The sequence below is a fragment of the Branchiostoma floridae genome, chromosome 2, assembly GCF_000003815.2.
Source record: "Branchiostoma floridae strain S238N-H82 chromosome 2, Bfl_VNyyK, whole genome shotgun sequence".
In the NCBI taxonomy this organism is placed as follows: Eukaryota; Metazoa; Chordata; class Leptocardii; order Amphioxiformes; family Branchiostomatidae; genus Branchiostoma; species Branchiostoma floridae.
Genome location: NC_049980.1, coordinates 21,014,398 through 21,038,042, shown reverse-complemented (window position 1 = coordinate 21,038,042; position 23,645 = coordinate 21,014,398). Strand labels below are relative to the sequence as shown.

The window sequence follows — 23,645 nt, the reverse complement described above, 5'->3', positions numbered from 1 at the left end:
CACCCCCTTCGAAAGTATCTCCCTATACCCAATTTTCTATTACATCATCAATCTGTGTGAAAATGGCGCGAGTGTCGTGGAATCTGTGACGGTTTCGTTATAGTTCTTTTCGATATTTCCTTGTGTTTTTCCAGAAAATTAGACGTTTTGTATATATCTACACAAAGTAACGCATTCTGTATATAAGTAGAAATATAAGAGATACAAAAATGAGCAGCGTCGAGGCGTATGGACCGAGTTCTCAGTCGCTAACTTTCCTAGAAACTGAAGAGAACGACCTGCTTATGGGAGCGGACACGCAAGGGACCGAGTTCGACTTCACGGACTTCACCCTTCCCTCCCAGACTCAAACCCAGAGTCAGGCAAGTCAACTGGAGCACCAGAATCTCCATAGCCAGGTATGCAAAACAGTGGTGTCTTCTATTTCTATATGGGAGAATGGTTGGAAGTAAGAAGTACTGTAAGTTACTAGCTCACACGTTCGTGCATGCACGTTGCATATGCTCAGTTCCGGTTCCACGGTGGTCCGGTTGCTATACTTTTGTCCGCGTTGTCAGGGTAATTTGCCCCGCCCAAGGCACCGCGGGGTGCCAACCGCGGCCCTGTGTCCATGTCTACACACTGATACACATTGCTAAATATTTCTCAAAATAACGAATGTATGGTAGTCATGTCAAGAAACAGCAAAACTCACTTACAGAGAGGATATGTTGAATTTTCAATTCATACAAGTGCAAAAGTGACACTTATACACTGCGTTAAAAATACCCTATCAAATCAGACGAACGTAAGAAAGGTTACTATAGGTGACCGAACTTTGAACTTTGCAAATTTTCCTCAAGGGATATTTTTCTAATTTACGCACTAAACATTTGTTGAAGTTGAAGTCAATGTTCATAGCGATAATTTTTTAGTTACAATCCTTTTCCGCCGATGTCTGTGAAATTAAAGATTATTTTCCAAATTTTGGGCCACATTTCCTCACATTTCCCTTCCGTATTTCCCGTGAGCCTGATTGGAGCGAACAGACGACGTCATCAAAATGGCGGCGAAGTTTCGCTCTCCAGGCCCATGTTGTTTTCGCCGGAAAATCCCACGAAGATCAAAAGACATAGGCCGGAGTATGAAGCTTGTGCTTATTTCAAACAGTGCACATGGCTGTAAGGGTTTGTTTGGGACTTATAATGAGCTGTGTCGGGCTCAATCAAAGCAGACAAGATATACAAGATGCAAATAAGTGAGAAATACTTCTATTGTATTCGCTGAGCGCCTAAAGCCAGATAATTGCCCGCGATTTTTAACTGAACGAGTTCTGTATTAAATTTCTTATCCAATCCGCGGAAACGAGATTCAGAAACTGCTGTAGTTTTCAAGTTTTTTGTATATGGGCACCACCGTCCAGCTTGTACAGTCGTAGGGCATTATGCAATCCTCTGGCTATTAACCTGTGATCGTTAGGAGACTCTCACAAAATTTCACGAAAACTTTGTGTCGGCACGAGGAATTGAAACATTATCGACCGCTTCACGGGCCGGGAGAATTTGTACAGTTAGAAACGTTGAAAGATGCTTGAATAACATACGTCTGGGCTGTACCTCTTGTGATTAGAAATACATGCATGCCGGTAAAGTAATGTGACAAACTTGAGCAAGGAGACAAACGGGAAAATGGCGTCGGTTGTATACAAGACAAAGGAACCCGGTCTGCTATCAAACAACAACACTCTCTTTAACCCCCCCTCCTTCACATTTAACTAAATTGATTTACTTCTGTGTGTTTTAATAAAATTCAAATCTTTTCTGTACTGTACCATTTCAACCAAAAGGACTCCAGAAGTTTACCACGTATTAAAAGCCGAATACATTCAGCACATTGATTCATACATGGCGTGGGATTGTAAACAAACTGGAGGGCCGACCGGTCTAATCCAGCTCCCTCGTCAAAGAATCCCCTTTCTTCCCCAGGCTTTGATTTTCATTGTGTGCTTTATTACAAGTTGCATTTATATTTACAGAGATGTGTTTTTTTTTTTTTCAATTTTCCTATCAAGGACGCCAGAACTGGCAAAAGGCATGCATGTCGAACACAAGCCGACACATCAAACAGCGGCTTGTGCATAGTCTGTTACCGCCCGTATTGAATCACGAACTGTAGTTCATTATAGAAATACATGGGTGTAATGAATTATTAGAAAGAATACGTTATTGAATCGGAAAGCGAAGATGATATTTCCGAGGCGTTGATTACTGATAGAACAGGACAGGGCCAGAGTCAAGCCGGTAATTTAATCTGTACATTTCTCAATCAAGGGCGCAAATATGTAGCAAGGGAAGTGTTGCTTCCATGGATATGTTTTGAAAACAAAATATATATAGAAAGTCGACTTCATCGACAAACTATCCGTACTCTGTCGGTTAATTTCGTGTGTGTTTAGCGTAGCGCAGATTTTGTTTACAAATGGCGACGGGTTCCGCGCGTCCCCGGCGACCGCGCGGTGAAGGCCCCGGGGAATGTCGGAAACTGATATTTCCTTGCATGACCTTAGTTTCGGTATTTTATAAATATTGGTGGCAGAATAGGCGAAAATGTAGCAAAGAAGGACTGAGTGGGCTGTATCAGTAAGACGCATCATCGTGGGAATGACCGGTTTGAAAGCTTGGGTATTGTTTACTATGCAAACAGGGGAACAATTGGGGCGGAGACAGGCGTGCATTTGAATGGGGAAGTTCGCGGGAAAAATTCTGCTAGTCTAGGTGCGACCAAAACATTTCTAGTTCCCGCCCTCAAAGGTGTGAACCAATCAGCTATTGTTGCCATTAGTGAAATGGTTGATTGACATTGATTGACAAGATAGGATTTTCAAGGGCCTTTTAGACCATCGTGTTCTGATGCTGGCATACTATACAACTCTCCTATATCAGACTATACCACGCGGTGAGGAAGGGCGTTGCTTTGGTTCCCAAAGGTCAAGATGCAGATGTTGTTGTGTATCAGATGTGAACTCTGAGTCTGATGTTGTATATGTAATAATCATATTGTAGCCACGTTGTTCCAATCCGAGATGATGGTTCTTGGTTCATGGAAGGAAATAGCAGTCAAATTATACGAATTTGCCTTTTTTCCTTAAGACGTAATCAGCTCGTTGAATCTGCATAATTCATAGGCAGTTGCCCCTATGATTTCAAGTTAGATGTACAATGGCAAATAGCCGAATACCTCAATACAGTTCAGTCTTTAGGGAGGGCCTGCATGCCTTGTTTTCCCTTGCATTACGAGCCATTTTAAGTCACCTTTAATTGTTACCGGCCCACTCTATTTCAACGTTAAGCGTGACCACCATATTCTTTGTGAAGCGTTATTGGCAGTTTTAATTCTATGTTAAGCGTTATTTGTTTTCCTGGATTCACCGTTAAGCGTTACCAACAAATTCTTAGTAATTCCTAACACCCATGAAGTCAAACACCAGATCGACCTCAGACTACAGAGTGTGATCGACCTCAGAAAATGCAGGAAATGGCGTTTCAAATGGCCGAGATTTCAAAATTTCTCCGACCTCCCGGTATTTGGCGCTGGACATGGTGAAAATATGTTGCGGAAGCATCACCCTCAAAAACCTTTTCACTGATAGAAATGTCAATGTTAAACTTAGGTTAGTTTCAGGCATATTGTGCTCCTTAATGCAGGAAATAACGTTTCAGATGGTCAAAGTTTCTCCTGACCTCCTTTGTGGCGGTTTACGCCTTTGGCTCTCATGACGACATGGCGAAAATATGTTAGGGGCATGGGTCGTTGCCCATACAAAACTTTTTTCTCTAATAGAATGTCATTTAATTAAGCTTAGTCTGCCAGCAAAATTTGTCCCTCAGAAGTCAGAACACAGGAAATGACGTTTCAGGGGGTCCAGATTTCAAAATTTTTCTGAACCTTCCTTACAATGGCTTGTGCCTTTGGCATTCAAAATGGTGAAAATATGTCGGGGAGAGGGGGTCACTCGCAGTAACTGAAGTTTAAGCCATGTGTAACATTGGTGGAAATGTCATTAACCTAGCGTAGTCTGTCAGCAACATTTGCCCAAAAAATGCTGGAAATAGTATTTCAAAGGGGCAAGATTTGAAAATTTTCTAAATTCGCTTTTGTAGGGACCAATCAGTGCCCTCGTCCAAAATTTGGACGATTCCAGATGTTAGAGATGTCAAGGTTCCCAGACGGAATAGCAGAGAAGCGACTGTAACTGTATATTTTACTTTACTGCGACTTTATATAGTTTAAACTATAATAAACGCCAGAGCGAACTTCTATCCGGATGGTACCCAGGCGGTAATATCTTCCCCTTTTCACTTGCCCAAAATTTAAATAACATTTTTTTTACGTATTTCCATCTCCAGCAATGGAATTATTTTATTATTGACTCAATTTTTCTGTGTTAAACATGGCTTGATGCTTTGACTGTAAAGAGTATCAAGTACCTGGGGTATATAAAAATCTCACTCATGGAAAAATCTTACTTACCCGATTGGGCAAGTGGGATAGTACATGCGCTTGTCCGAAAGGCACTTTCACTTGCTTGGGACAATCAGGATTGTGGACTTCCAACCCTGTCCCAACATCTAGAGCTAGAGCTTTTTGTCCACAATCTTGGGGGAAAGGGACTGTTAAGTCCCTGAAGTGCAAGTACCATGAAAGCATTGCGTTGTTATTAGCAGCTTTCCTACCGATCAAACGTACAGCAGCTCGATGACAAATATCTGTCTTCATGTCTTACCTGGGCCGTGATAACGTTTGATACATGTGTTCCAAACCACTCCATATCTAATGGTATCCCACAGGCTTCTTGATGTATCACACAGGCTTCATTTATGTACGTCACATGCACTGCTGTCAAAAATTCGAATACCTTATTAAGACACTGGAATTGCTGTAAATTGTAATATCCAGGAGGCTTAATTTTTTCAGCGTCTGCTGCATTTGCATCAATGAGTATTTTGTAGTGTATTGTTTTGGATGGGTATTACATAAAAGATACAACACTTCTAGTAATTTCAAAAGTACCAGCCCTTTCTCAGTACCAAACCCTTCCTTGGGTCGGATGATCTGACTTGCGATCATGCTGATACTATTCAGTAATAGTAGTAATACCTTTGCGAAATACACCTTGTATGTATCCAATCCAAATGCAGCAGGCTCCATGCGAATATCATCATCAAATGGATCATCTACATTCCTTGAGCATTGATAAACTGTCATAGGGCACATGATCAACGTTCCCAGTGAAACAACATTTTTTTTCTGTTTGGCCTGAGTTATTAATATTTCTTTCTTTGAATGGTACCCCTGACTTATACTTGTAGTTATATTACACATGTGCATATGTGGATATCCCCAAGCCCTGGAGGAAGAGCGCTGAACTGGTGAGGGTTGTGCAGCACAAGCTGGCTTAAGGTTAGCTTCAGGGAATGTGGAGAAAGGTGATCCGTGGCCAGTAGCCACTCAAACATGGCACAGTACATAGAGAAACAAGCAATTTATGTCCTCTGCACAAGGCTGATTTATGGACAGATTTTCTTGGTGTGGCATGCTAATGCAAATGACATCTGGAAGTGCATCTAAATTCTAATGATTCAACCACACCTAAGTTACTCATAACTTATTATTATATTTTGGTCAGGCTATGCCATGATGATAAAAGTGATAAAGATGGAGTAGTGCACCCAACCTGAAGATCAAGATATACAGAAAAAGGATCAAAGTAGATTACAAACCTTATATATTATTACAAAGTCTACTTTAGAACTTGAATCAGAAAGATTATACAAGTAGCTATCTTTACATTTTTAAGGATGTGATCTAGCAAAGATTTTATCTTTTATGAAACCTGAGTGTCAACAATATACTGTGCTATAGTGCTAGTTACTATTGGTAGTTCTAGTGTACATGGCATTGGGGCCTGTATATATGTAACACTGTGTAAATACCTAGGTAAACTGGTACATTGGTCAAAAATTAGGTGTGTACCTCCAATTTTGGATGGATAATATTTATACTATAGCTCTGTTTAACACAGTCCTTTTTGACCCCTCTACAATGAGGCACGGAAAATATGTATTTTGGGTTTCTTTTCAAATCATCTATAGCTTTTGCACATTTGTATTTTGCAAGTTCTATACATTTCGGAGAGAAAATGTCTGAATGATCCATTTTTATACTGGGATCAGAGTTTGGGAGGGAAATGTAATGAATTTGCTTGCAGTTACAAGTGCATTACTTTTTCACCAGTGAATTTGGCCCCTAGTCAAGACATAGACTACCCCAGCTTTATTCTACAATCTACATTGTATATACAAATGTAGACAGTCTCAGTTCCCTTGCCCAACAGACAGTGGTCTGATCCATGTGTCTGCTCTAAGGGCAGTGGAATGCCAACAGGAGTTGAATTGGCAATGTTGAGGTCTGGGGAATTCTATCATGTTTTGCGGGGGCCTCCTCAGGCCTTTATATATTACCTGGTGACGAGAGCTCAGTGATGGCTTAGGCTGAACATGGCCAGAAAGGTGAGCCCTTTATTAACAATTCTTCACAGACAATCTACCGTTTTCTGTGCAGTACAATCTGCAGCTGGAAACACCGACGGCCAATATGGATGTAACGGGTCATGTTGGCAATAGAGATGCTCTAAAGCCACAAGATTTACAACAATGTCTCAATGACATCATTACAAGGCCTGTCTTTATCAGCGGCTTTGACTTGTCATGAAGCAAATTAGATTAGCCTTGTGTCTACATGTACATGTAGGTTTTCTCAGGGTGCCTATCTAATAGCATCTATATTGAGAATCAGTGCATAGCTAATGGTGGATCTTGTCATAGTTGTGTGATCTGTGCTTAACAGATAGACATGCGTACATGTCAGGAACACCATTAGTTGTGGACTTGTGATGCTTGCTACATGGTAATGCAGGTGGAATCACTGGCTTTATTTTAAAGAAGTCAACATGGTATATCATATGTCTTACATGTTAACAAACAAAACAAACAAGTCACTTTTCATCAGTCAAAATAATAAGCAGGTAGAGGTATTTTTTGACCACTGGATATAAGTTTTTTTTGTCCCCCTGAAATGATGTACATTTTTGTGTATCTATGAACAAATGATGACAACACTAGTATATATAGTATATGATGAAAAACCATTATGATTGTAATATTAGATTCATGCATACATGTTTCACTGCTATATGTTTGTGTACAATTTCACTCTTTGATATCACTTTTTGATATTTTTGAATGAAAATTTGCTAATCGACAGTAAAACTAGTGATAATTTTTTATATGTCTCTGTCTCTGGATGATAGATGATGGATGTTGGAATGGAAGCCTTTAAGGCATAATCTCTACCTGCCATGTGATAGAGTTTTACATCATCACTTTAGATACAATTTGTTTATTTGTTTCACGTATATCAGATTCACAGTATCTGAATACGACAGTTTATAGCAAAGATGAGGCTACTGCTATTTAGTTTATAAATTGGAGCCTAGATTGGTCAAGCAGTATACTAGTAGCTGTTCTTCAGCATAACACCCCTGCTAAATCAGCTAAGGCTGCATGTAAATACATTTATCATCCTCAGTTAGGTTTTCCTCCTAACTACATATAAAATACTCTCAACCTAATTAGTGTAAAGAATAGATGATCCAGGGAGCAGACCATTATAACGTCAGCAGTGCCTCCCCAAGGCCTTGGATTCCCATCTAGCAGGTGGCCTCATTGGGGTAATGGTGAGATGGGTGAGGTACGATGTAAGGGTGAGTCATGGCAGTGCAGGAAAAGGAGAAGGAATAGCTCTAGCTTAGTTATCCTGGTGCAAAAGAGAGGATCACATCAACAAAATTTGTTTCAGAATGCCTTTGACCTGTGTTCTCCTTTTTTGGGTACAGTATAGGGAATCACTTTTTTTCAAGTTTTGCCATAATGAATGAATGAAATTACAATTTATTTGCATGTCTTGCCTTTTTACATCCGCAGCCCACATGGGCTTATAAGACACAGTATTGATGTCACATATATTATACAACGTAAGAGGACAGTGAAACAAAATCAGTAGATAGAAGGTAACAGAATGGACATCAAATCATTATGTACAGATAAATAGAGTCCATAAAGCTAAGGTTTCACTAATCAAAAATATGGTGTATGTAATATTGTTGTGTTAAGCAGCTACATGTACATGTACATGTACAAGTTCCACACCAAGTTGAGGTAGTAATTGATTACTGAGGCGTGTCATTCTGAGTGAGATACGTGTTAGCAACTTTTTTCTTTTTAAGTCAGCAGCATAGACACTGTGTGACTGTCCTCTTGAAGCAAAGATAGAATTTTAGAAATGCTTAAAGGGGAGCGTCCAGACACGCAGGTTGTTTTCTCAGTATCTGATGGGGGGGGGGGGGGTGTCAAGCATTAGAATGTTCTACTGCTAAAAGTGAGTCTTCCGTGGTACTTGTTAATCCAGATTATTTTTGTTTTGATCCAAAATTCATGACAAAAGGAATTCTGTTGTAAAGATTATGGTCATGATTCAGCCAAATGTCACAACATACATAGGTTGAGTATGATATCACTCACCACCAACTTCAAAACAAAACTAGCCAGATTATTACTTCTAAATCTGAACGAAAAATTGACTCTAGATCTGGCCTCTCTCAATAAGATGACACTGCTGACGGGGATAATAGATTGTAACTGTTACATACAATGTATGATGTATTTTGTGTATTACTCCCATCCACAGGGCTAGCTTTTTGTAATTCTGATAACCATTGGCTAGATAAGCACACCTGGCTGTATGTCTTTCACAGTAGAATTGGTAATTTGAAATATTTGAGGAGGAAGGCTATGACTCTATGTCCTGACTTTCCTGTAGGTGAATGGACAAGATGGCTCCCTGCAGAACGGGCTGGATGATGGGATCGGGGCTGCTACTCAGGCCATGGGAGAGCTTAACTTTGAGGAAGAGGAGGAGGAGGACACTTACTACACCAAGGACCTGCCAAACCATGCCTGCAAGTAAGTTGAACACAGTCACTAGTTCTGAACACATTTTTTTGTTCTAACTATTGATTGTCTTTTGTTTTCTTATTCTACTGACACAGCAGCAACAATATTTGGGAGAAGCCATTGCAACATCTGACTTGTAAAAAATGTGCTATTGTACAATTCCCAATTTGTATTCAGTTTTCATACAAGCCTTACTCCCCAAATGTCAAATGTCAAAATATGAGCTAGAAACAATATATCAGTTTTGTTCAGTTATTGAAGACTTGCCAGTACCAGTACATTATAATGTACATATGTATGTACCAGTTGATGAAGGCTCCAGCCTGAAGGAAATGAGGGTGTGTTAAGACCAGGCTTCTAGGCAGAATTTTTTTTATTATCATTTTTTGCCCTTCCATGGAGAGGTGATTTCAAAAAGGTATGGTAAAAAGCTAGCATGTCAAGGGTACCAATGGGGGGACTTGATTCTCTTTAGAGTTCAAACCACATGTAATTTTTTTGTCAGTTTGGAGGGTCATATTAACATCTGACATTATTGCACAAGTAAATACCAACAAAGTACAATATGCAAGCTGAAATTAGCATAATGGTCCTGAACTTGGCAGATGGTTTGATAATGGTAAGACATCCATCATTCCATGGTCAGGCAATTACATAGTAAATGAAGCAACTGGACGAATTGTCTAGAGAATAAAGCCCACGAGGAAGAGTTTCTTGCAGCCACAGTTGTAACACTTCAGGACCCTTTTCTTATTTGCTCGATTATTTACATTCCTCTAAAGAGAATATTCATACAGTTGCTCGATTTATTTTGTATCAAGTAACTGATGATGTATTCATTGTCCCATTCTGTCTCAGGTTCTGTGGTATCCATGACCCCAACTGTGTGGTGATGTGTGGAATGTGCAAGAAGTGGTTCTGTAACGGCCGTGGCAACACCTCTGGCAGGTGGGGCCAATACACCAATAAGATCATGGCAATTAGCAGTTCAACCAATGACATCAAGTATTTGAATTGTTATAATCTTATTTTTCATTTCTACCCTTTGACTGATATGGCAGGGCTATGGTATTGGTCTATCAGAGCTCCAAATAGGTTTTACACCAGACAAATCTTATCTGCACCACTCTGATAGACTTTGATATTTCGCAGGTTTTAACAAACAACATGGTTAGCAAAAATCCCAATACATTTATGCACCCTCTACCAGGAATTGTGTAGGTTAGTTGCATGTACACAACTGTACACGGCATACCATTTTACCTGTGATAGGTGGTATTTTGAGTCTTACCAAAGAAGACTTTAGTTAATGGAACATTACATTGAAAACAACTCAGGAGAGAAAATATAAGCAGTATTGAGGAAAAATTATCTATGTTGTTAAACTAAGAGGATTACACTTACAGTAACAGCAGTACATGTATATGTAACTATTTTGTTGGAAATGTACAACTATAATGTAGGTGGGTAAGATTGTTGATTTATATGATATACAACCATGTTGTAGCCACATCATCAACCACCTGGTGAGGGCCAAGCACAAAGAGGTGACCTTGCACAAGGACGGAGCCCTGGGAGAGACAGTGCTGGAGTGTTACAACTGTGGCTGTAGGAACGTCTTCCTGCTGGGCTTTATTCCTGCCAAGGCTGACTCAGTAGTGGTGCTATTGTGTCGGTAAGGACTCTTCCAACAAGCACTTTGTCTATACTTTCTTGATGAAGTTGTAGAATGTTTGAAGGTTTCAGTGCAGTATGACCATTTACTGTCCATGTTTTATGAACTATTTCATTCTAGTTTACTGGATGAATATGACAATGTATGTACTGTAGATTTGAAATGTCTGGGTTTTCACGGAGACCACTGTAAATTTGTGACAATGTGAATATGTGTTTACAACATGTTTTCATTGTACTTGTTTCTGCTGTACTACTGAATTATTTCAACCAGCAACTTATAACATATCGAAAACCTACTTTCACCTACCTCAAAAATAAGTCCCTACAAAAATAACTTAATTCATAGTGTCTGTTTAACACCTCCCCTGACCACAGGCAGCCATGTGCAACCCAGTCCAACCTGAAGGACATGAACTGGGACCAGACCCAGTGGCAGCCCCTGATCCAGGACCGCTGCTTCCTCCCCTGGCTGGTCAAGGTCCCGTCAGAACACGAGCAGCTGCGGGCTCGCCAGATCACCGCACAGCAGATCAACAAGCTGGAGGAGATCTGGAAGGTAAGAACACCTCCAGATCCAGTAACACTGGCCAACAAATGCAGGATATTTCCTCCCTTCTTGTTGTGATATGAAGAATCTACCATCTCTGATTGTCTTGTTGATGATGTACTTGTAGGAGAACCCTAATGCCACCCTGGAGGACCTGGAGAAGCCAGGTGTGGATGAGGAGCCCCAGGCTGTGCTGCTGCGGTACGAGGATGCCTACCAGTACCAGAACATCCTGGGGCCGCTGGTCAAACTAGAGGCTGACTATGACAGGAAACTGAAGGAGTCGCAGGTATACGATGTTGCAGCTTGTTGATAAAACTGGAAAAAATTTACGTTCAACTTAAAAAATGTCCTAGAGAAAGCATCACTGCTTGTGAGGATTGTATAATTATACTGCCTAGAAGGGGTACAGGTTGCTTCTACAGAAATCAATCATCAGGAATGGTCAAATTGTTAATGTAATCCTTGTTGAGAGCCAAGTGTTTCTATTTTATCTCTCTATAGACCCACTCCAATATAACAGTGCGTTGGGACTTGGGTCTGAATAAGAAGCGGCTGGCGTACTTCACCATGCCCAAGACTGACAGTGACATGCGCCTGATGCCCGGAGACGAGCTCCGCATCAGGTATGAAGGAGAGCTTGGGCCAAAGTGGAAGGAGGTTGGACATGTCGTCAAGGTACTGGAAATTTATTTTAAGTTCACTATATTTGAATTTCATTGTAACTAACATTAAATCAGGAGACTCGTGTCTTTTAGTTTGCAGTGCCGGTAGTAATGTAGTAATCAATTTTGAAAGACAGTATGAATATTCCCGAACTTCTCACCATAAAAATACCAAACTTAAAACCACTTCAAATATTTTAACATTTACAGTGGGCAGATTTCTGTTTCCTTTTTTTTACAGCACTTATCGGTTTTTTTTCTTTATCCACTAAATCCCAAGATTATTCAGATTTAGAATAAAAAGTTGACACTGAAATCTGATTAGATTAGTTAGTTACCCAGTTAAGTGCATAATTATAAGTGGTGTTTCATTCTGTTTTCTATAGTAAGTAGGAGCTTTGTTTGGACATTTCTTTAACTGTGGTCCTGTTGATCTGTGCTTCTAGTAGATATTGCTATATTGCATTCCTTGTATCTTTGCTAGGTTCCAGATAACTACACAGAAGACGTGTGTATTGAGCTGCGCAGCAATGCTGGAGCACCTGTGGATCTAACCCACAACTTTGCCATCGACTTTGTCTGGAAGTCCACCTCATTTGACAGGTGCTGTACCCAGATCAGTTTTTTCCACCACATCGGTGTTTTTCACCACATCATTTTTTTTCAATTTTTGTCACCATTTTAAGGTTTGATTTGGCTTGATAGGAAGTACATGGATCAAGAATATAATGACAAAAGTATCTACAAGAGTCTGTGCTTAGGCAGGAAAAGAATAAGCAAAAAATTGATGACCCAGATGGAATTATAACCAACCTTTCACTTCTTCACAATAGAATGCAGGCTGCCATGAAGACATTTGCCGTAGATGAGACGTCAGTGTCAGGGTACATCTACCACAAGCTGCTGGGGCATGAGGTGGAGGATGTGGTGATGAAAACTCAGCTGCCCAAACGTTTCTCAGCTCCAGGGCTGCCTGAACTGAACCATTCACAGGTCTATGCTGTTAAAACTGTACTGCAGAGGCCTCTTAGTCTCATTCAGGTACTGATGTTTGTGTATGTGTATGTGTGTGTGTGAATAGATATGTAACAATCATATTGGCCAATACAGTAATTATAAATTTAGAGTGAATACATTGAGATTGAAAGGCAAGTACATTTGGCGTTCATTATGATTGGCAGCACATACACGTGGGCTGGGCGTTTTCAACACATGACATGTTAATAGAATTCATTCATTCATTCATTCATTTTGTACAACTGTGTTGGCTACTGCAATGTAGCTTTATTTTTGTGGTGACCTCTCCGCTGCTATTACATGACACATCAAAAATACATTTCCAAAATATGGGACTACTGCACTGCAGAATTCTTTCTTCCACGAATTTAAAACACCACAATGACTTCCTCTTCCCTCCTACTCATATTAAAACTACCATTGAATGTAAATAAATTAACAGCAGTATCGGTAGTGTTATGCTGTTCACTATCTGATATTAAAGCCAGATCAAGCAGGTGTTGATTCTTGATACTAGCCAGACAGTAACATGCTGAGCCATTTTGCAGGGTCCTCCTGGTACAGGAAAGACAGTGACATCAGCCTCCATCGTGTATCACCTGGCCAAGCAGAACAACGGCCAGATCCTGGTCTGTGCGCCCAGCAACATCGCAGTGGATCAGCTGACAGAGAAGATCCACAGGACGGGGCTGAAGGTTGTGCGTCTGTGTGCCAAGAGCAGAGAGGCGATCGACTCCCCAGTGTCATTCCTCGCACTCCACAATCAGATCCGCAACATGGAGAGGTCAGAATGGTTTGTTTCTTTCTTTGTTTGTGCTTTTATTTAAGTTAGAAGAAGCTTGCATCGGCCACTTTTCAGGGAGTTCTTTTCTCAAATTTTCTCTGAAAGTTTTTCTTGTGATGTTATTGATTGTAGTACATTTTTCATGCAAATCACTCCTTTTGGCCCCAAATCTACCAGTAAGGGATGATTCACCTACATGTATAGTCGAAAGAGTTTGTTGGATAGGAGCCCCATTTTTCAATTTTGTTGCCTATTGCAATATAAAAACTGTTCTGCTTCACAAACTTGATGTGTCACAAAACAAACTCAAACCAAGTTGTAGACCACATGTAGACCATATGTATTTCTCCATTTGACTGCCCTTCATCCCATGCAGCCTACCTGAACTGCAGAAGCTGCAGCAGCTGAAGGATGAGACTGGGGAGCTTTCATCAGCTGATGAGAAACGGTACAGGACGCTCAAGCGCAACGCAGAACGTGAACTCCTCCAGGTTGGTTTTTTAAACCATTCATCTTGCACAAGGCAACATAAATAGGTCAGACAGAACCCATGGCAGTATTCATACTCTAAATGCCCACCTGTAGTCTTCAATGTAGACAGGCATTGTGGAAACGAACAATGACAACTCATAAGTTGGCTTGTTGAAGATTCAAGGCTTGGTATTATGAATATGGTCTTATTGCATGAATCAGATACTGGACTCAAGATACTGTATTGCAGAAATAAGAAATAGAGAATTTTGAGCTGCTGAAGGTTCTATTATTTACATCACTTGTTGCATATTTTGCCTGTTTGACAGTATTGTTGTCAAGGCAGTAATGTCTAATGGTTAAAGCTTACTATGAAGTTTGGAAACTACATATTTGTGCATAAGCTTTTTGTATAGTAGGAGAATACTAACAGGTGTTGTCTTGTCTCAGCATGCAGACGTGATCTGCTGTACCTGTGTGGGGGCAGGCGACCCCCGTCTGCAGAAGTTCCAGTTCCGCACAGTTCTGGTGGATGAAAGCACCCAGGCCACGGAGCCAGAGTGCATGGTGCCCATCATCCTGGGGTGCAAACAGGTAACACAGCATCGGTAGTACAACTATAGTATGTGAAGAGAAACTAAGACGTATCATTTATAAACCATTCATTTCTAGCTTGTCAGTTATTTTTACTTCTGTGAAAACGGAAGTGTTGGTGTGTTTGTTAGGTTTGTCTATGTGTGTGAATAGAACATGTAACAGGCAGAAGATGTTACAGGAAGAAGTGGTGTAATGGGATTCGTTGAGAAGTATGGCTTGGCTCCAATAGTGCTTGAGCTGAGAGCTAAGAAGTACTTATGTGCAAGTGAAGCATGTTTACCTTGCTGTATGACTTGACTAATGTTTTATAAAATCTTGTATAGGAGCTCTGCTCACTGATGATACTGTGGAAGGTTATGAATGTTTAACACAGCTAATGATGGCATTTTGAAATGCTACAGCTGATCCTTGTCGGTGATCACTGCCAGCTGGGCCCCGTGGTGATGTGCAAAAAGGCGGCGCGGGCAGGACTCTCGCAGTCCCTATTTGAGCGCCTGGTTGTACTTGGCATTCGACCAATCAGGCTGCAGGTGCAGTACCGCATGCACCCTGCTCTCAGCGCCTTCCCATCCAACATTTTCTATGAAGGGTCACTGCAGAACGGGGTAACTGCTGGTAAGTCATGGCAAAAAAATACATGTATGCAGATAGAGTAGTAAAGCCACGAAGAACAATATTTTCCAAGAAGAAAGAATTGGAGGAGCCAGAAGGGTGCATTAGCAATTAAGCAATTTATAAATGTTATACATGTATTACTAAACAGCTTACACTTTGAAAACTTTATTTGTAAATTCATAACATAAAAATCTCCACCACTCAACCGAAGACCCAACAAGTGGACATGCTTGGAATGATAATATTGACATTACAATTTTGCCACTCACCTAAAAAGTGGGAGCACCCATGTTAGATGAAATCTCCAGTCTTTGACGCAGGCCTATGTCTTGTTATTTGTCTTGCAGCTGAACGCACCAAGAAAGGGCTGGACTTCCCCTGGCCACAGCCTGATAAGCCCATGTTCTTCTATGCCACCAGTGGACAAGAGGAAATTGCCAGCTCAGGAACGTCCTACCTCAACAGGTGAGTACGTGCTGCCAGAGAATCCCTGACTGACTCAATCAATCAATCACTCATTCATTCAATCACTAATCACTCACACATTGTCTAAGGGACCATTGGCATTGGCCAGGTGTTCCTTTTAGAGATGTTGTCACTTCTACAGGTTTGACTGGAAGAAAAAGTAAATTTTATGTTTTTTACCTCTCTCACAGGACTGAAGCCTCCAATGTTGAAAAGATCACCACCAAGTTCCTGCGGGCAGGGGTCAAGCCAGATCAGATTGGCATCATCACACCATACGAAGGTCAAAGGGCATTCGTGGTGCAGTACATGCAGTTTGGTGGGCAGCTCCACACCAAGCTGTATATGGTCAGTTCCTTCATCTGGACAGTTTTCATTCTTCTTTATAACCTGTCATGTTGAAGTCAATTATGGAGGAGAGAGTGTGTGACGAAGTTAGGATCGGCTATATAAAATTTGCTCATCCAAATGCATAAGATATTGTTTGTGGCAGGTAAAACTTTTAGATCTTGAGCTGATAGTTGACGACTCTCGTTCCCAGGAAGTGGAGGTGGCGAGTGTGGATGCATTCCAGGGGCGAGAAAAGGACTTCATCATCCTGTCCTGTGTGAGGGCCAACGAGCATCAGGGCATCGGCTTCCTGAAAGACCCTCGACGACTTAACGTCGCCCTTACAAGAGCAAGGTTAGAGCAGGAATAGTAATGTTGAAGTGGCAAATTGGTGATCTCTTGTTGTAGATTGTAGAAAAAAAATTGTCACCATGGATAACTGAGCTTTCATGCATAAGATGTGACATGTCTTGTTAAAGCAGGGTTTTCTGTATATGATTTCAGGTATGGCATCATTATCGTCGGAAACCCCAAAGTCTTGTCCAAGGTAAGAAAACAACCTTACTTCGGTGTAGATATTTTGAAATCCTTGCAACTATCTGAACCAATGAATTTAAAAGTAGTTTGTAGAGAATGTCACTAATTATTCCGTACTGTTATAAACTTGTTAATGATGGGTGGTGCCTATTAATGCCCCCTGATGTTGCCTTGCTCAGATTAGACCATTTTGCAAATTACCTTTTTTTCAGTGGTATTATCTTGATATCTGGCAATACATTGTGTATTTGTACCATTTCTTAGGGAACTTGCGATTTTCTTTCTATCAGTGGTTAAGTGCATGTACAAGTAGGTTCTTAAGATACAGGTTGTATCCTCAAAATGTTAATGATGATACATTGACAATATTGCTACATTCTCTGTCTGTAGCAACCTCTGTGGAATAACCTGTTGGTGGATTACAAGGAACAGAAGGTGCTGGTAGAAGGTATGTACTGTTGTTATGTATGTTTTGTTGTTACAGATTCCCAATGTGTTATGTACAAAACAGGCAGCTTTGTGCCTGTCCCCAGGTAGAACAGCCTTACCTGTCCTGTATGAATCCCTCTCTTGATACATTTTACGTGCCATCACCAGCTGTCAATTGCAAGCCAGAGGCTCCATGTTTGAGGAGAGCCACCCCTCAAGCATGCTAAATATTCTACTGCACTTACTGAAAGAGTAATGGTACATCCCACCCTGTGATAGTGGTTCAAACCCTACAGTCAAGCTTTATGCAGTTTGATGATGTGTGCAAAACTGATTTGTTATACTTAAAGGTAGTTAACCACTTTTGTAAAACAAAAGAAAAATAGCAAAACAATGGCCCTGTGCCTTCTCTGTAGGCCCCCTGAACAACTTGAAGGAGAGCATGGTTCAGTTCAGCAAACCTCGCAAGCTGGTGAACACGACCAACCCCGGAGGGCGCTTCATGTCCACGGCCATGTGGGACGCTCGGGAAGCTCTCATCCCCGGGGGAGCATACGACAGGTCTGGGGCCTTCAATGGAGGTCAGTCTATTTGCTGTAGTGAATTTAGTCTTAAGAGGCATTATTTATTCACCTGATATTGTCACTTCCTGCATTCTTTTCAACATCTCTACTTTAGAGGATGTCAAGCAGCCATGTTCTCTCTACAGTACATGTGTAACAGTGTACAGAAATAGTTAGTCTTTTGCTGGTCATGAACTCATGTGTCTGCCAACCAGGGTTGAACAGTTTACATGTGCATGTCACATTGTAGTGAGAGAATGGTAAAAGAAGATTCCATGTCGACCAGCATAGCACTCTGTGATGATATACACCTATGGTGTGCATGTCTGTGTGTAACTTTCAGGTCCGGGCTATGGCAGTAATGACTACTACCGACCACACGACCAGATGAGTATGATCAGCAATGAACACTCCCAGGCAGCAGGCATGGCCTTACCCATTCCTGTGGGGATGTTCATGCCCCCAGCCCACCCACCGGGACCTTACTACGGGCAGGGTGTCCCAGGTATGGTAGCACTGGCACATCAGCAAGCTTCATGACAAAGATAAACCATGAAAATTTATACCTTCATTTTCATTTTATTTTATTTATTTATTCAGAAAATAACTTGTTGCCTGTTCGCGGGGCAAGCCCCAACATAAAATAATATTATACATGCAATAGCAGAACATAACAGAAACATAACATCCTAGGATCATTTTAGATAAGGAATAAGTAACAGTGGAAATTGCACATCAATGTGAAGGAAAATAACTCTGGAATCTTAGCATTTGCAATGTAGTGTCTTATTTGGACTAATTTGCATTCTTTTCATGATTCTTGCTTTCTCCAAAACCTTTTTATTTGCATGATTTTGTTACATTTATACATGTAGAGGACTACAATGTGCCTGATCCATGTTTTCCAGGCAGACCACCTATGAATCGTGGGCCCAACAGGAAGGGTGGGCGTGGTCAGCGGCAACAGAAGAACACCTACAACAGCTACAACTCCATGCAGAGTCAGTCCAGCCAGGTTGGTTAACATTGCAGTCTGTAATCATGTCAACATATCATACACTCTGATTTGCACTGAATGGTGTATGTCCTTTGTCACATTATTGCTGTCAGAATGAGTGCAAAGTACACTGTCTGAATGACAGTATGTTTTTCTGTGTGTAAAATCTCTGTTGTCCTTTTAGGACGCTTCCCAGCCGTTCTCGCAAGGTCCGCTGACCCAGGGTCACCTGTCCATGTCCCAACCATCCCAGATGGGTCAGTCTGGCCTGTCCCAGCCAGGCCTGTCCCAGCCTGAACTCTCCCAGGTAACCTGCACACTCTTCTGTGTTCCTGCTCATGGGCAGTTTGATTGTGGGTAGTCAGGTGGTCACTGACGAAAGGTAGTGGATTCTACCTGAAACTTAAAATCATATCAAGTTGCTTGAGTAATTGCTATTTAGAGCTTTTAGTTAGAGTTTGTTGCTCCTCTAGGTTATGAGATAATTTTATTGAGGTATTTCTTCTTAATGCTAAGATCAAAAGGTCATATTTGTGTGTTTTTTTTCTTTGAACTATGTACCTGTACACTGTGAATAAGACGAACATTGTCAATAATAGTTTCTTGTTCAGCTTCATGTGCTGAATCTAAAGTGTGATACTGCAACAAAGATATAGTGATAAATTTGCAGAAGATAACAGAATGTATGATGATAAATAATGGTACCTCTGTTGTGTAACATTATCAGGATAGCTACATGGGTGATGAGTTCAAGTCCCAGGCAGATGCTGTCTTGTCACAAGACTCCACTTACCAAGGGGACAGGGCATACCAACATGCAGGATTCTCCCAGTATTGAGGTGTGTAAACCAATGTGTCATTGTTCTCAAACGTGTTTGTGAAGTTATGTACGTGGTATCAGGAACCTTCTTTTGGGCCACTTTTGACACCTATTTCTTTCAGGGGAATCATTCTCCTCTACATTGGCCTATCACACTAACATGTATAGTGTGTGTATTAACTTATTTATATACTTGATACTTGATAAGGTTTCCTCAACTGTATGTCAAGTGGGCTGCACCAACGCATGTGTGTGTATCTAGGAAGTACTATTAACCCAGTTGTACAAGGGATGAGTATGAGAATTTAGAAAAAAAAAAATTTTAAATTTCAGCGACAGCTGGGTTTGGCCATAGGAGACTGGTGCATATAAATCTGGAGACTGCACTACAGGGGAAATACATGCAGTTTCTTCTTGAGCCTTTCTCTCAAACTGTTGTGTTACTCTCAGGAGTTACCGGAGGAGCAGGAAAGAGAGGAGACCTCCTGAGATGAGGGGAGGTGTGCTGGCTACAGGAGGGGTGTCACCGCCCACACAGCATGGGCATGGACACACCCACAGCCAATCACAACCAATGTTACATCACAGTGGACCATGTGACTGTCAGAGCAACGACCAGAACCACATGATGTTAAACCCTTTCCTATTGGCTAATAACAGAGCTTTCATGCCTTAAAGAATTGTTCAGGAAGGAAGTCGATACCTGCTTTGGGCAGTTTAACTTTTCAAAATGTTTAGCTAAGATACTGTCAAGCTGGAAATGTAAGGAGTCAAGGTGTAAAAAAGCAGGTAGTCTCCATGTGTTTGACAATGGCCAAGCAGGATCTGTATGTAAGATCCTAGGTCAGACAATGAACTGAACATATCTTTGAAGTATGAAAGAGTCTTGTAAGTTCTTGTACCATTCACTGATCGTAGGCTGTTTCTTTGCCTTTTAGTAAAACAACTTTCCATAGGGGAGAAACCGTTCCTTCCCTTTGAAGGCAGCAGTGACGTGTCTCTGTTGGGGTACGGCAATAATCTACGCCGTATGGGGTGGAGTACTGAAAGAGAGGTTGTTCCAGAATGTAGGGGGGCCATGGGTAAAGACAGAGGATAACCCAATGACACTGCTATAAGACCCAAGTGTGTCAGTATCAAGAAGGACAGAAAACAGTACAGGGTAACCAGTCTTGTGCCAAAATGCACAGAGAAAGCTCAAAATCTCAGCAACTTGTTGTTGCTGACAAGAGGCATGAGCTGATCCTGACATTACCCACCACAGCACAGACGTAACCCAAGCCGAATACGTCGGGTGTGGGTCAGGAGGTGGGAACTGGACATCACGACAGAAAACAGCAGCAAGGCGAGGGTAGACACAGAGTCAGGGAGGAGAGACTGCGGCGCAGGTTTTGTAACATCAAACTGTCAGATGATTCTGTTTCCGTGTCAGGGCTCGTGATCATGGCCTCCTGTTGGCCAAAATGCCAAATAGTATAAGAGAACATTACAGCTCACAGGTCAATATTTTTGTTAACATCAAATCACATGTATTAGCGCCCATGCTATCATGTGAGATCCAATGACGATCACAATACACCACCAGAACCAGTGTACACAGCAGGAGTCATGACATGTACTTCTAGTACGTCAACTACAAGCCCTACATACCACCCTGAAATGGTACTGTCACTAACCGGGTCTGACGGGATCACACCAATCAACATGAGGTCCTTACCACATGGATGTGTTACAAAAAGATCAGTAGGAGGACCAAGATATGTTGCTATAATCCACAGCTAAAATGACCAGTATATGTCTGATGTGTAATGCTTGCATGTATTCAAAGTAATGTTTGTTATGCATTACACAGTTAATGAAATTAAATCTTTTTCATGAAGGTAACTAAAAAGCATGTAAACCTGACAGAAAAATGGTTTTTGTGTTATAATACTAGCTATATAGGTCCTGTCCCAAATAAAGAATGAAATATGTGTGAAAGGAAGGGAAATGATAACACCAATCCCAAACCTCCCAATAGCTGTGGTGGACTACGAGCTGTAGGATCAAACAACAGTATCAATGAGAGGGTATACTGGCCTCCCTACTTTAGTCTTAAGTCTAAGTTCCATATCTTCCTTCTTCATGGATTGTTTCTTGATCAGTCAGAAACCTTACTGTCCTGATGTGTTAACTGCAAGATGGAGCTGGCAGACACTCCTATGCCACTTTGGTGGTGGGCATTGTCTAGTCTCTGTTTTATAAGCAGCTGCGTTACAAAGGTGTGTTGTGAAGTGCACATACAACATTTGTAAAAGGAAACGATAATATTGATAACTTAGGTCAGTCCCAAGGGGGGATTTGCATATATCCCATGATGCACTTTACTTTCGATCGCGTTCGATTTTCCGCGCGAACGCCGGCAAACCCGGAACTGCAAAGCCCAAGATGTAGGGCATGGGCATCTTCAAGATGTTGGCCATGTTGGACAGCAGCCAAGAGAATTAGGTGGGTAATTTTCGTCATTTTTTAGAGTTCGGGAATTGTAGTTTTCCATGAAAAGTGTTGATGTGTGTGATACCCGAGGAACATGTTTAATTTTGAGGTAAATGCCGATAGACTTCTCATGCGTAAATCCCGTTGTCGCATGTTGGAGATTTGCATATAGTGCTATCAAATCTTCCGCATTGGTTAATCAAATAGTGGTGCTTTTTAAAAAAAAGTGTAGTTTACGTATGGTAGATTGATTGTGTGTCTAAAAAAACGAAAAGCACCAAAAAGCACTCATAGGAAGATCACGAAAACAGCCGCGCAGGATCGCATGGTTGGTCGTGTTTACATACGCCTGACAGTCGCGCGGAGGCCCTTTAAACTCATTAACATATGCAAATAAGCCGGTAAAGAAAAGATGGCGGACACGTAAACAAACACGAACGCGCCGTAGTTTTACCTTCCTAAAGCAATTTAGAAAGTTTGGAAAGATTGTTACAGTATGGGGACTTAGCAGACATTCAGGGAAAACCTATTCAAACGGAAAATGTTGTTGGTTGGACTGGAAACTCGCTTAAAATGCGGAGGTGAGTGGGTATCGTATATGTCGCAAAGGCGGAAGTTACCAAGATGGATTTTCGTACTTCGGGTCGATGAATTCACTTGAAACTCATGAGAGCCCAACCTGAACGTATTACTGTACTTGCAAAAGAACTAGATTTATGTAGCACAGACTTTTCAAGGGTGGGCGTTTGTGGGCTTAATATTCGCTAAACAGACGGTCGCTCGGGATCACATAGCCGTAGAACTTGTTTACCTATCTTGTCATTATTGACTGGTTAGGCTTGCTTGTGAGTTATACGAAGGAGTCTGATCTACATTTTCACCTTCACTGTCATATACGTACTGTCGTTGATATTTGGACCAATAAATCTTGTCAAAAAGTAGTTGTAGTCTTTCAGTTTCATAATTTGAGAGTCTGTCAGAATTTGTAAGTTATCAAGTGGTGCAGTGGTGTGTAAGATTTGTAATTTATGGATTATTGTTGATTCCCCAGGTTAGCAGTGATGTTTATGAATATCATAGTTTATTTTCGAGAGTTTTTAATCCTTGCCAATGAAACAGAAAAAAATTGCATACCAGACCAGTTTATATCTTATGGGACATCCATAGATAGAAAATTATCCTAAATTGTAATGTTAAAGGTACATTTTGCTTTAATTTTGGTTCTTTATTGACATGTTCAATAACTGTGTCTCATTCTCCCAAAGTAAGCAAAGTGTCATCAATAACTTCATTGAAATACCTCAAGGAAATATATTCTATAAAAGGGTAAAAATCATCTTAGACTGTCCAATATTGTTTCCCTCAGTCATGATGTCAACTCCATCAACGCCCCAAAAGAGGCCACATGTTGGCGGGAGTGGTCACACCCCGTCTGGGAAGAGGAGGCAGCACAAACATGGAAAGAAAGATGGAGGAGCTCGCCGACCTCTCTCTTTCCTAAGTCCTAAGGTGATTAATTGCCATAAGACAGAAAATGTTTCCTCGATCAAGATCATCATTGGCTGTTGTGGTATGGTCCAACAGGATGTAGCAAATTTACAAATTG

At 41.1% G+C, this 23,645-nt stretch overlaps 1 protein-coding gene across 2 annotated transcripts; it reads left to right on the top strand.

Annotated features, from left to right (window-relative positions):
* The first annotated feature begins 33 nt into the window (after nucleotides 1-33).
* Nucleotides 34-21,166, top strand: LOC118409889 (regulator of nonsense transcripts 1-like). Of its 2 annotated transcripts, none has more exons than XM_035811262.1 (24): nucleotides 34-398; nucleotides 8,917-9,059; nucleotides 9,909-9,998; nucleotides 10,558-10,725; nucleotides 11,103-11,283; nucleotides 11,402-11,563; nucleotides 11,779-11,952; nucleotides 12,424-12,542; nucleotides 12,773-12,980; nucleotides 13,505-13,740; nucleotides 14,117-14,231; nucleotides 14,662-14,805; nucleotides 15,210-15,423; nucleotides 15,771-15,888; nucleotides 16,080-16,236; nucleotides 16,430-16,572; nucleotides 16,723-16,765; nucleotides 17,146-17,203; nucleotides 17,601-17,765; nucleotides 18,091-18,252; nucleotides 18,656-18,762; nucleotides 18,929-19,051; nucleotides 19,472-19,583; nucleotides 20,015-21,166. In XM_035811262.1, exons 1-23 carry the CDS (start codon nucleotides 210-212, stop codon nucleotides 19,580-19,582), a joined length of 3,330 nt encoding a protein of 1,109 aa, XP_035667155.1. In that variant the 5' UTR covers nucleotides 34-209; the 3' UTR covers nucleotide 19,583; nucleotides 20,015-21,166. The 2 variants fall into 2 exon arrangements, with proteins under 2 accessions (XP_035667155.1, XP_035667154.1); XM_035811261.1 differs by having other exon boundaries at nucleotides 13,505-13,749.
* The last annotated feature ends 2,479 nt before the right edge of the window (nucleotides 21,167-23,645 follow it).

Excerpts from the sequence above, each read along its gene's own strand:
- LOC118409889 (XM_035811261.1), top strand. The coding sequence starts at position 210 with ATGAGCAGCGTCGAGGCGTATGGACCGAGTTCTCAGTCGCTAACTTTC. Across the intron at positions 9,060-9,908 it reads CTGCCAAACCATGCCTGCAA|GTTCTGTGGTATCCATGACC; the intron begins GTAAGTTGAACA and ends ATTCTGTCTCAG. Across the intron at positions 14,806-15,209 it reads TCATCCTGGGGTGCAAACAG|CTGATCCTTGTCGGTGATCA; the intron begins GTAACACAGCAT and ends GAAATGCTACAG.